The sequence below is a fragment of the Taudactylus pleione genome, unplaced genomic scaffold (genome assembly GCF_031769625.1).
Source record: "Taudactylus pleione unplaced genomic scaffold, aTauple2 ptg000086l, whole genome shotgun sequence".
In the NCBI taxonomy this organism is placed as follows: domain Eukaryota; kingdom Metazoa; phylum Chordata; class Amphibia; order Anura; family Myobatrachidae; genus Taudactylus; species Taudactylus pleione.
Window position 1 is genome coordinate 29,112,954 of NW_028284488.1, and position 13,440 is coordinate 29,126,393.

The 13,440-nt window shown below is 44.4% G+C and overlaps 1 protein-coding gene across 1 annotated transcript in view; it reads left to right on the forward strand.

Annotated features, from left to right (window-relative positions):
* The window catches only part of LOC148529241 (cadherin-related family member 4-like), a 217,735-nt gene that overhangs the window by 178,282 nt on the left and 26,013 nt on the right, over window positions 1-13,440 (forward strand). The window contains 2 exon segments of the mRNA XM_088468649.1: window positions 5,782-5,923; window positions 9,239-9,495. Coding sequence (XP_088324775.1) covers window positions 5,782-5,923; window positions 9,239-9,495 — 399 coding nt within the window.

Consider the following 13,440-nt stretch of genomic DNA (forward strand, 5'->3'; position numbering starts at 1 on the left):
CAGCCTCCTACCTCCCCCTGTGTCCCACCAGCAGCCTCTCACCTTCTCCTGTGTTCCAGCAGGAGCTCTCCTTTCCCTGAGTCACTCCAGCAGATGCTAACCTCCCCCTGTGTCCCACCAGCAGCTTACCTCCCTTTTTCTACCACGAGCAGGTCACCTCTCCATGTGTTCATCCAACAGCCTCTCATCTCCTGCTGTTTCCCTCCAGTAATCTCTCATTTCACCATGTCCCCAAGCAGTCATTCACTCTCCCATGTCCCTTTAGCAGCTCAACACACTGTGGGCCTAATTCAGAGTTGGGAATAGAGAGAGAGATAGCACTTAACTGTGTACCTGGACAAACCATGTTGCAATGCAAGGGGTGTAAATACATTATTTTGTTTTGCATGTAGGGTAAATACTGGCTACTTTTACATGTAGCCCACAAAATACTGCACAGCTTTTTTATTACTCTACAATTTAGATGTCAGTTTGGACACCTCACTCCCAAATCTAAATCTCTCTGCACATTTTAAATCTGCCCCACCTGCAGTGCAGTATGGTTTCACCAAGATGATCAGTTGAGAGAGATATCTCTCTCTATTCCCAACTCTGAATCAGGCCCTGTGTCTCACCAGCAGCTTCTTATCTCTCCCTCGCCCCTATTCATTACAATCAGCATATCAGCAGAGGCACAACCTGCACTCACAGGTCAGACGCGTGCAGACAGACTATCACCTGTCATCTCCTCCTGGAGCTCACTTACTGCCTGAAGCATTCCCCACACGGACCCCTGCACCTCCACCCCAGTGTGACCAGGAGCCGCTGGAGCGGCATGACCCAGCTTCACAACACTGCTGGTGCGAATATTCCTTCGGAACCCACGACGGGGAAGGACGTTTGCAGTTGAGATCAGAGAAGCTCCGTGGTACTGGACAAGTCTCCTATCCTTTTTCTTCACACTCCGGCTGAGGGGCTCATTCCAACGTATGGTGACTGCCTATTTCAAATGTGATATTGAAACTTATTGTGCATCTATACTTACCAGCTCAAATCCATTCACACAGATGGTTAGATCACTCAATTAGATTGTCTCCACTTATAGCCAGTGTGTTGTTGGGACCTTTTTGGATACATATTCCAATTCAGTCAGTAAAGCAACTTTTATTATATCGATTTGCCTCAATGGCATAAGTTGGACATTGAGATCATTTGGTTACATTATTCACAGTCAGTTACCAATGCAAATTGGTTTATTTAATCTGTTTTATTGGTTACAAGCCTGCCAATTGCTTATTTATCATATTGCCATGCATGTGTGTCAATTTTAATTATTATTTTTTGAACTGCAGTTCATATTACATGTTTACGAAATAATTTTTGTATTCACATATATTATATTTTATATATGGATAATATTTAGGGAAGTGTATGTGGACATATCTGTATGTTTGGTGTATACTTCCAGGTATATATGGATAAACTCTTGTGTTTAGATGTTATTTATTCAGAAAGGATTGTCACTGTAATATAGGTAGGAAATATATACATATATCGAATATATAAGAATATATAACTGCATAAGATAAAATCTATGTAATGGAGTGCATTATATGTATTGTGTATATTAACATTGTAAGCATAGACTACCTAGGAAAGTGCTAGAAATGGCATGAGCAGCTAGGTAGTCTATTAGTAATGCAGGGACAGGAGAGAAGGGTTTGTGCTGCTGGCAGTTAGGGACTGGTTGCACGGCTGTAGAGTGGGGACATATAGGCACTGGGGTAGCAGTTAAGTCAGTCTGCAGTTCCCCCTTGAGTGCTCAGGTCAGATAGTCTCTCTGGTACCGCTTGCCTATTAGCGACGGTTGGTGGCGGCGCCGGAGAGCCTCTGGCACTGAAGTCAGTGAGGGCTCTTACCGTGAGCTGGGAGAAGTCACCGCAGGACCTGCTGAGTTCCGGCGGGCCACGGACTTTGTATCTGCGGAAGTGCGGCAGTGAAAAGGGGAGGTGGCCATTCCGGAAGATCCGGATGCTGGTTGTAAACAAGCTGCTCTATTAGAAGGGTGAAGGAGTGGAGAGTCACCTGAGAGGCAGTTAGAGGCGGAGAGCAGCGACGGCAGCTACAGAGGCAGTGGGCGTGGCCTACATTCGCTCTCCCTGTACATCAGCTAAACAGTGTAACAGAGTTGCAGTTACAGGCAACTGTAGCTCTAGTCCACCCTTCATGGTCAGCTGAGTCGCAGCGCAGGACGGAGCAAGTGAGTAGATAAAGAAAAGTACACTGCCCTGCAAGCAGCATTAAGTAGCCACAGTAGTCCACTAATTGCTCTGAAATCAGAGAGAAATGTATATAGTATAGAAGCTGACACCCATACTGCGGACACAGTTTCAGACTAACAGGGAAAGGAAAGGATAAGACTATAAGACTAAAGCAGTCAGTTGTATGGAGACAGAAGCTAATTATTGGTCTTACATTATCATTTATAAAGGATTTGGGGGAGGAAAAGGTAGTTTGAGGAAGGATCACTTCAGGAATGCTTTTGGCTCTCAGCCAGCTTATATAAGAAAGAAAGACAGCATAATTTAGCTGTGTATAGAGAGAGAGAGAGAGAGAGAGAGAGAGAGAGAGAGAGAGAGAGAGAGAGAGAGAGAGAGAGCGTGCTCTGGCTTACCTCTACTGACTTATATGTAATTCTTCTATATTTGTCAGTGTATATGGATATACATTTGCAGCTATATTACTAAGGAAGACTGTGCTGAACTTTAATGGACTTTGAACTTCCTTTTGTGCTGCCAAGTGATACTAGGATTTATGCTCAGGTGGTTCTGGACATATTAAGGACCTTTATCTGCTACATTAATGAACTTCATAGGCAGAGACTAAAATACTGAGCAACATTTTATGTGTAAAGGTATTAAACTTTATAATAGTTTATAATAGTGTAAAAGGTATTCCATTTGCATATGGAATTAAAATTGGTGTTATATATGTAGTGAATCTTGTATCAATATGTTTTTCCTCTGAATATATGACATATGTAAATACAAAGTGTTAACCTACTATAAGCAGTGTGCAATACTTACCTCTAGGAATTGGAGGAGCGTCATCGAGGGAAGCCTGTGGAGAAAAGTAACAGGTGGTCAATTCATTATAGGAAAGCGTTAATGCACCAGTATTGTATGAATTACATGTCACATTAAATTCATCATATTACCATTTAACTCAAACAGGGCATTCCTAGGCTAGCCCTATAACCCCAGCCTAGGTGGTGGCACATATATTGTTAAGTATAGTACAGTATCTGGTAACCTAGGGTCTCTTTATAAGGTATGGGAGAGAGGGTTACATTTTTATTTTAATCCTTTGAAATTCCAGCACATTGAAATGTTGGCCATATAGGGGTTCATTTCAAAATATGCAAATAAATATTACTTCAACCTTTAGTTGTAGTAAACATTGCCATTGTGCACTTCTAATTATGGTAAGAGATAAATCAGCCACTTACGCAAGTCATTTCCCCTTAATTAAAGCCAGAATGTGCACAGTATGTTTAGTAGCTGAAATAAGCACCACATTAATAGTTCAGTCTGTGCTTTCCAATTGCAATTTACCTTTCTCTCTTTATTGCCTCCTTTTGCTCCCTCACACACTAGAGGCATTTTCCACTAATCTAGCAGCAAGTATGGTGCCAAAGACTCATATCAGTCTCAGCGGATATCCACAGGAGGATTGCCCATAGAAAAAGTCTTCTCTAGAGCCAGATGAAAAAGAAGTTTCAATAAATATACTGTAAATGGTGAAAAAATTTCTGACACAAACTGATCGTTTTAACATTCCCGCAATGACTAGTTATTCATGTCTCCACCATCAACTGTCTCTCCTCATTCCAGCTGTACTATACCACCAGTACAGCAGCTGCACAGGAATGCCGTTCACCAATAAATCATTGGCACATCTATAATGGGTGCAGGGTCCTGGGTCCTTGGGGCCCACCCTGCACCCATATAATAATGCTGACCTCTGCAGAATCCTGCATTTCCCTGGTAATTTGTGCATGCACAATAGTGAGAAGTAGGGGAACATAGCATTGGTGCCAAGTTCTTGGAGACATGCGCAGTAGACTCTGGCAAAAAGCCATAGTCTACAGCACTGTTGGAAAGGGGGAGGGAGCCCGGTGGGTGTACATGAGCCCCCTCCTCTTTTAAATCACCCCTGCAATGGGTCCTTTAATACTGGTGGCTGATAATGATTCTGCCTTACAGTAGGCACAGGGACATCTTAACGTATAAGCACAATGGCAGCTGCCCAGGGCGCCATGATTATAGGGCCTTCAAGCAGGAGCAGGCTAGGCTGGGGGGCAGTGGCATCACAAGGGTAGAGCGGGCCGCACCCAGGTGTCGCCAACCGAGGGGTGACACCAACATGCCGACTCTTCCTCAGTGAGAGGAGCTGGATGCTACACTGTAGCATTACGTGCAGAACTCGGCTCCTGACACAGTAAGGGAGCCGTAACTGCACACAGAGTGGTCCCCGGGGCAGTCCGCACTTCCGGGACCCCTGGAGTGACAAAACGTGGGTTCGGCCCGCAAGGCCCTGGCGCCTACCCACAAAGCCCCGTCCCTACCTGTGAGGCCCCACCCCTTTTTTGCCAGTGCACAGCCTCCCCGCACCAGGTGGTAGGTATGCCACTGATAGGGGGGGTGGCATCTTCATGCAGTGTGCGGCTGCTCGTTTCGTTCATAGGGCAACCGGCTGAGATGCAGGCAGAGAAAGATGCTCCCTGGCTACTCTGATTGTGAATTGCACACAGAGTGCCAGACAGTATTCTCTACCTGCCTCCTAGTTTACAGCCACAGAGCTGGATTAAGGGGGGCACAGCGGGCATGTACCCCCAGACACCCCTTTCTCAGGGTGCCCCCTATAATTAGAGCTGCATTGCAGAGCAGGAGAAGAAAAGAGAAGAGGGATGTGGAGTCCGTAATCCACGCTTTGCATCATGTTTTTTTTTAAATAAAAATTACTTTCACACTTTGCTATTGTCATTAGGACTTTTCTCACCAACCAATAAGCATCTATAACAATGAATACACAACATCATCATTGTTTATTAGTGAGGCGCAACAAGATTCCACAGTGCCACACAGCCGGAGCTATCAGACCTACATCTCTGTACTTGGAAAGCCAAACAAGCACAAGGGGGTGCAGACATGCGACAGAGGGCAGAGAGCTTACAATCTATCATCCCTTCATTATACATATTATCAAGTAATAATACTGTATTATCAACATTTCACATATCATTTAGTTACAATCAGCCACAAATATTTTTATCTGAATGTAAGAGAGAATTGTGATGGTATAATGTGCCACTCTGTAAATTCTGTGAAGTGTTTTCCTCCTGTAAAGTGTCGGCTTTTCAAGCATTTGGTTAGCATAATTAGCATCATTAATGTCAAACATTTTTTTTCTGTAAATGTAACATAATGAATTGTTAAAGTTGACCTACATGGTCTCAAAAGACAAGATGAAGGTGGATGCCGTAATGTAAAGCAAAGTCATTTATAATCTGTGGTACAATGTAAATACGCCCATCCTTAGAGAAGTCTGTAATGTTCATTCTCAGTCACAAAATGTAAAATAACATATGATACATTATCCATGTTGTATCAGTTGTCAATGTAAATACTAGTAAAGTGGTTGCTGTTTACACATAGATTTGCACTGTACAGTGCCAGATAAAACTCTATGGTTTCTAAGGACTATTTACTTTGAAAAATGATCACAGATTTTGTTCTGCAGAATGTGAATGACGAGCCTCCAGTCTGCTCTCCTGCCTTCTATGAGACCATTATTTATTCTACAAGAAAGATACCGGTACTACAACTGCAATGCTCAGACAAAGACTCACCTGACTCTCAACTTGATTATGCTATAGTATCAGGTATCAATTTTCAATTTGCAGTTATCATATGTGCATGTATAGCATGCGCTTGCAATTGGTAGTCACTGTTAGTTACAGTGTATCCAGCGCAGTCACGGGCTGCAACTAGGTCACTGGAGGTGGTGAATTTTACTGGGGGGCTCGCAGTCCTGCAGCCACAAGGTACTAGACGCCACTGCCAATAACCATTATAAGTTAATATCTCACTAATAAATAAAATGCAAATTGTAAACAATGTTTACAAGTTAATCAGTTCTGCACTGGACGTTGGGTGGTGCAAATACAGTATTGGGGCTGATTAAGAGGTGAATACAGAACCGATGACATCGGCATCTATTGGCGGTCACCTATCTGTGACTTTCTGCAAATGCAGCTACAAAATCCTTCCTTTGTGTACATGTGTGTGTCTGATGCAAGTACTGAAACACCCGCTTTATATGTTCGTACACACTGTAATACTGATTGATGCATCTTTAGATGCACCATTGGACACCCAATGGCATGTGCAGTTTCTCTGTTCGAAAATGGCCTCAGGTATGGATGAGCATCTGTGTGCACAACTACTTTCACCAACACACTCGCAACACTCCCATAGCGCGCTCATATGGTGTAACGGTCTCTGTATGCACTAAACCACCACCTGTCACCGCTGAGGAACGCCCACTACATTTGAAATTGAAACTAAGGGGTAAATTGACTAAAGTGAGAGTTTTTAGAAGTGAGTTTTAAAAGTGATGTTGCCCATAGCAACCAATCAGATTCTACATAACATTTAACTAGCACCTTCTAGAAGATAATAGCTAGAATCTGACTGGTTGCTATGGGCAGCATCACTTTTAAAACTCACTTGTAAAAACTCTCACTTTAGTAAATTTACCCCTAAGACTCTGGGCCTGATTCAGACCCGGTCACAAGCGCTGAGTGCTCGCAACCGGGTCGATGGTGGCCCAGAGCGCATGCACACGACGGAGCAGGCTCTGTCGTGCGCATGCGCGAGACCCGGATAGAGACGGGCAAACCGTCGCTCCAGGTCTCGCACCATAGGGGGCGTGCTGTCGATGTTGAGTGACAGCACGCCCCCTTCTGCCAGGAGGCCGTTCTAAAAAAACAAAAAAAAGACCGGCCCTGATTCAGAGCGAGCGCTCTGTCAGAGCGTCCAGCTCTGAATCAGGGCCACTGTACAAACACAATTGGGATACATGCACGGTACTACGTAGATGCATGTGCAGTAGCAAAACATTGCTACGCTACATCTGACATTGGCAGTGCATCTGCTTCTGAATGAGGCCCATTGTCATTTTAATGCAGCCATTCACTGGATTCTTAGACAAACACTGTTTCTGTAGTGTAAACAGTAGCTCATGCAAAAAAACCCTGCTGATTGAGTACTGTAATGGAGTCCCCTGCGAAAGGGCTAATTGCAATGCAATTCTCTTTTTTCTCTTTTCAACCATGCATAAACAGTGCTGTGTAACACTAAGGGTAGTGATCTGCTGGTGGGGCAAGGGATGAGCCTACCCTTTTATATAGAACCTCATTTCTCTATTGCCAGTCTCTGAAGGGAAAATAGCTCAGCATCTATGCCTATTCTATATGACCTGTACCAGGTACCACTACAATGGTTAAAGTGCAGAACAAGGTGGCAGAACACTGGGCCTGATTCAGAGCCGCCCGTAAGCGGCCGCTCGTTCGTTCCGAGCGATGTTCGCACAACTGCGCATGCGAACGGCTGGTAATACGCATGCGCAATAATTTAAGTGACAGAATTAGGCGTTTGTGGGTGGTAACAGGGGAAGGTGCTTGAAAACGTGTAGTGGAGATCCGAACGCAGGCGTGCCAAAAGGTCAAAACGGGCGTTTTAAGGGTGTGCATAATTAACAAAGCAGCGTCATCAGCCACGTCACTTTGTTGTTCCTTAGCCTGAACTGCTCACATGATTGCGATAGGAAAATCCAACCACAAGCACTGCGAGCAGTTCAGATGCCTTTCGATGTACTCGATTAATCAAATAAATAACGAAGATGACGTAGGATGCGAGCGGCCAGGGGGCGTTTTTTACAAAATAGCGAGCGCATGTTTCGTTCGCTCGTTCAGACATAGAGGCGTCAACAGACCGCAAAGAGCGAGCGCTTAATTTAAAAAGCCAGCCCCTTTTTCTGAACGAGTGGCCGCAAATAGCGTCCGGCTCTGAATCAGGCCCACTGTCTTATAAGTAGGCTGTAGCGTGATGTGCAGTGTCAGATGTTATCGCACACTATGGGCTCTATTTATTAACATTATTTTGACTAAAATAAAGTGAAAAAGGGTGTTTTCACACCCTTTTCACATTATTTTAGTATCACCTACAGTTATTACAGGGCAATTGGAGTAGAATTCGTAAAATTCTACTCCAACCCCTAAGTATCACTTATTTTTAGTAAAGCAGATCACATTTCCCATAACTGTAATGGGAAATGTGATCTGACCAGAGTTACTAAAAATAAAATGTGAAAAAATATCGGGGAAAACCCTGTGATAATAACGCCACCTGGAGGTGGCGTTATCCAGGGTCTCCCCCGGTTACCGGACTCCTGCTCCCCTCTAACGGGGAAAGCAGAGCTGGGAGTCGGTCCCAGTAATCAGCTGTGTGGTCTAAGCAGACCGCAAGCTGATTACTGTAAAAAAAAAAGAAAAAAAAATAGTAAAAAAAAAAATTTACTTACCTGACTCCAGGGACCAGTGATCGGGCCTCCGGTGATGACTCCCCTCCGGTCAGCTGGTCTCCCATAGTGCACTGCTGCCCGGTCATCAGGTGATCGGGTCCCAGTGTAGAATGGGAGATCACCTGACCGGAGGCATGGAGAACATCACCGGAGGCCTGGATCATGCAGGTAAGTGTAATTAGTCACAGTATTATTTGCGAAAATACCATGATAAGGCTCCGAAGGGGATTCGCAGGGACAGAGCTTTATCGCAAGCTCTGTCCCTGCAAGGGATTTGTAGTAAATCCCTGTGATATTGCCTGAATTCGCAATGCGAATTTAGTCGTTAATATCACACTACAATCTGCATTCAATAGAGCCCTATGTGAGGGATTACATTGTACACAATACTATTGTACAGGAATGTCAAGTGCAAAAATGTGGCATTGCTTATTAATTTAAATACATTTATATGTATCTACTGTATGTCTTTTCCCATATGTCTGGGATATAATTTTTTTAAACTTGACATGTTTTATTATACTGTACTCTTGGTGTAACTGAATTTCACACATTTATATGCAATAATTTATGCTACATTGATTGATTGAACATTACACATTCTTTGTTTCAGAAAATAAAGCTAACCGGTTTTGGCTTTGGAGGAACGCTTTAGACAGTCCTCCTTCCATAGTTTCAAAAGAAAACTTCCAGTATAATGTCTTTGAGGGCATTAAGGACCCAACAGTGTTTCAACTGCTGATTAAAGTCACTGATGAACTGGGTGGAAACAAAGCTCTACAGTTGTCTACCACAGCTACGGTAATAATACATGTGGTTCCTTGGACTACTACAATGCCAACAACAACTACAAAAGCTACAACAGCACAAGTAAGGATGCGTATTTCATTCTCCAGCTATAATTTTTTGAATGTTGTGTTTGCTGGAGTTTGACACCCCTGCACATTGCTATCTGCTTGAAGCATCAAATCACTGAAATTACTAATTAGTGGTTTTGAATGGGTTTAGTTTTTTATGACAGGGCAAGCATTTATTAATTTATATAGCAATAAAATAATAAATGCTTCCCTTGTCGTTAAAAATGTTTTGTAAACACCAATTAAAAATTCATTAATGGCACCCCTTTAATAAAATTATAAATATGAGGGTATTTTAATAAGTAAGGTTACAAGACCTCTCACATGTGTAATGTTCTCTATTTCATTCTAATTTCCCATCAGACCAGAGCAGGTAGACCACTGCTTCCCCTCACAGCCATTATACTGCGCCTCATATCAGTCATACTGTCTCAACATCAGTTGAAAGATGGCAGGGCTAATAGAAACATGGTCACATTGAGGTTTGTAGTGTGATCAGATTTCTGTGACTAAAGAATACATCAGCAGCTGAAATTCATTGCCAACTTGTCAAAGTGTACAGTAATAACGTCATGTCACATATTGCATTGTATTGCTGAACAATAACGCCAGGCCACACTCAACCGACTAAATGCATGAGCTGTTACGGCTCTACCATTGGGAGGTACTGGACCATCCTCCCTACAGCCTTGACCTGGCACAGAGTTATTTCCATCTCATTGAAGAAGCACCTGGGTGAAAAGCGATTCACAACCGACGGTGAAGTTCAGCAAGCCGTCATGTCCTGGCTTCAGGCACTTGATGCTGATTTCTTCTATGCCAAGATAGATACCTTGATGTACTGTTGGAACAAATGCTTAGACAAGTATGGGGACTGTGTGGAAAAATAATCTGTACCAAGGCCATACTATTGATTATATCTATATGTACGTGTTGAATAAACTTACGCAATGAGAGGTCTGATACCTTATTTATCGAACCACCCACATAATATTACTACAAAAATTATAATTTTCTCACTGTTATATAAATAAGATAGTATTCACCTTATAAAATAATAATCCATGTTGCAGTATCTGGATCCTTACTCAATACATACAGCAATAATTGCCTTAGTTAAGTGTGAAAACACCTTTAGTTTGGATTCATACTAGGGGTGTGCACCGGCCACTTTTCGTGTTTTGTGTTTTGGTTTTGGATCTGGATCTTTCTTCGTGTTTTGGATCTGGATTGGTTTTGCCAAAACCACCCTTCCGTGTTTTGGGTTCTGGGTTTTGTGTTTTGGATCTGTATTTTTTTTTTAAAAAGCATAAAAACAGCTAAAATCACAGAATTTGTAGGTTTTTCTGCTCCTATGCTATTATTAACCTCAATAACCTTAATTTCCACTCATTTCCAGTCTATTCTGAACACCTCACACCTCACAATAGTGTTTTTATGTCCAAAACGTTGCACCGAGGTAGCTGGATGACTATGCTAAGCGACACGAGTGGGCGGCACAAACACGTGACCCATCTAGGCGTGAAACTGCAGTGGCAGACAGGATGGCAGTTTGAAAAACTAGGCCCCAAACTGTACATAATGCAAAGAAAAAAAAGAGGTGCAAGATGGAATTGTCCTTGGGCCCTCCCACCCACCCTTATGTTGTATAAACAGGACATGCACACTTTAACAAACCAATCATTTCAGCGCCAGGGTCTGCCACACAACTGTGGCTGAAATGATTGGTTCGTTTGGGCCCCCACAAAACAAGCTGGCAATTAATGTGTCCCTGCACAAACTGGCTCTATGGAGGCAAGATGTCATCCTCATCCTCCTCATCCACCGATTCCTCACCCTCTTCAGTGTGTACATCCTCATCCTCACAAAGTATTAACTCGTCCCCACTTGAATCCACCACCACAGGTCCCTCTGTACCTTCTGGAGGCTGGTCTCCCTGGAAGAGCTGATAATTCATTTTGATGAACATCATCTTCTCCACATTCTGTGGAAGCAACCTCCTACGCCTTTCGCTGACAAGGTTCCCGGCTGCACTAAACACTCTTTCGGAGTACACACTGGAGGGGGGGCAACTCAGGTAAAATAGAGCCAGTTTGTACAGGGGCCTCCAAATTGCCTCTTTTTCCTGCCAGTACAGGTATGGACTGTCTGCCATGCCTACTTGGATGCTGTCACCGATGTAATCCTCCACCATTCTGTCAATGGTGACAGTATCATATGCAGTGACAGTAGACATGTCAGAAATTGTTGCCAGGTCCTTCAGTCCGGACCAGATGTCCAAACTTGGTCCTGCCTGTCCTGCATCACCGCCAGCGGGTTGCTTAGGATACCTAAGTTTTTTCCTGGCAGCCCCAGTTGCAGGAGAAAATGAAGAAGGAGCTGTTGACGTGTCACGTTCCGCTTCAGCTGACAGTGTGTTCACCAGCAGGTCTTTGCACCTCTGCAGGCTTGTGTCGGCCGGAAAGAGAGACACCACATAGGCTTTAAACCTAGGATCGAGCACGGTGGCCAAAATGTAGTGGTCTGATTTCAACAGATTGACCACCCTGGAATCCTGGCAAAGCGAATGAAGGGCTTCATCCACAAGTCCCACATGCCGAGCGGAATCGCTCCGTCTTAGCTCCTCCTTCACTTTCTCCAGCTGCTTCTGCAAAAGCCTGATGAGGGGAATGACCTGACTCAAGCTGGCAGTGTCTGAACTGACTTCACGTGTGGCAAGTTCGAAGGGCTGGAGAACCTTGCACAACACGGAAATCATTCTCCACTGCGCTTGAGTCAGGTGCATACCCCCTCCTTTGCCTATGTCATAGGTGGATGTATAGGCTTGTATGGCCTTTTGCTGCTCCTCCATCCTCTGAAGCATATAGAGGGTTGAGTTCCACCGTGTCACAACCTCTTGCTTCAGGTGATGGCGGGGCAGGTTCAAGAGTGTTTGCTGGCGCTCCAGTCTTCGGCACGCAGTCGCTGAATGGCGAAAGTGGCCAGAAATTTTTCGGGCCACCCAAAGCGTCTCCTGCACGCCCCTGTCGCTTTTCAGAAAATTCTGCACCACCAAGTTTATTGTGTGAGCAAAACATGGGACGTGCTGGAATTTGCCCAGATGTAATGCCCGCACAATATTGGTGGCGTTGTCAGATATCACAAATCCCCAGGAGAGTCTAAGTGGGGTAAGCCACTGGGCGATGATTTCCCTCAGTTTCTCTAAGAGGTTGTCGGCGGTGTGCCTCTTACTGAAACCGGTGATACACAGCGTAGCCTGCCTTGTAACGAGCTGGCGTTTCTGAGATGCTGCTACTGGTGACGCTGCTGCTGTTGCTGCGTAAGGTGATACATCTACCCAGTGGGCTGTCACAGTCATATAGTCCTTAGTCTGCCCTGTTCCACTTGTCCACATGTCCGTGGTTAAGTGGACATTGTGTACAACGGCATTTTTCAGGACACTGAGGACACTTTTTCTGACGTTTCTGTACAGTCTCGGTATCGCCTGCCTAGTGAAGTGGAATCTAGACGGGATTTGGAACCGGGGACACACTACCTCCATCAATTGTCTAAATCCCACTGCACTAATGGCGGATACCGGACGCACGTCTAACACCAACATAGCAGTCAAGGCCTCAGTTATACGTTTTGCTTCAGGATGACTGCTGTCGTACTTCATCCTCCTCGCTAAGGACTGTTGGAGGGTCAATTGTTTAGTAAAAGTAGTGGTGTTCCTACTTCCTCTCTGGGATGATGAACGACTCCCAGCAGCAGCAACAGCAGCAGCGGCAGCAGTAGGCGTAGCAATGCAGGATCCTCCAGAGGAATCCCGGATAGGAGAGTCAGTCATGCCAGTGACATGGCCTGCAGGACTACTTCCGATCCTGACTAAGGAGGAAATTGACGAGGAGGGAGTTGACGGTGTGGTTTGCAGGCGCTTGGATACAACAGGACAACGGGATTTAGGTGTCCCTGGACT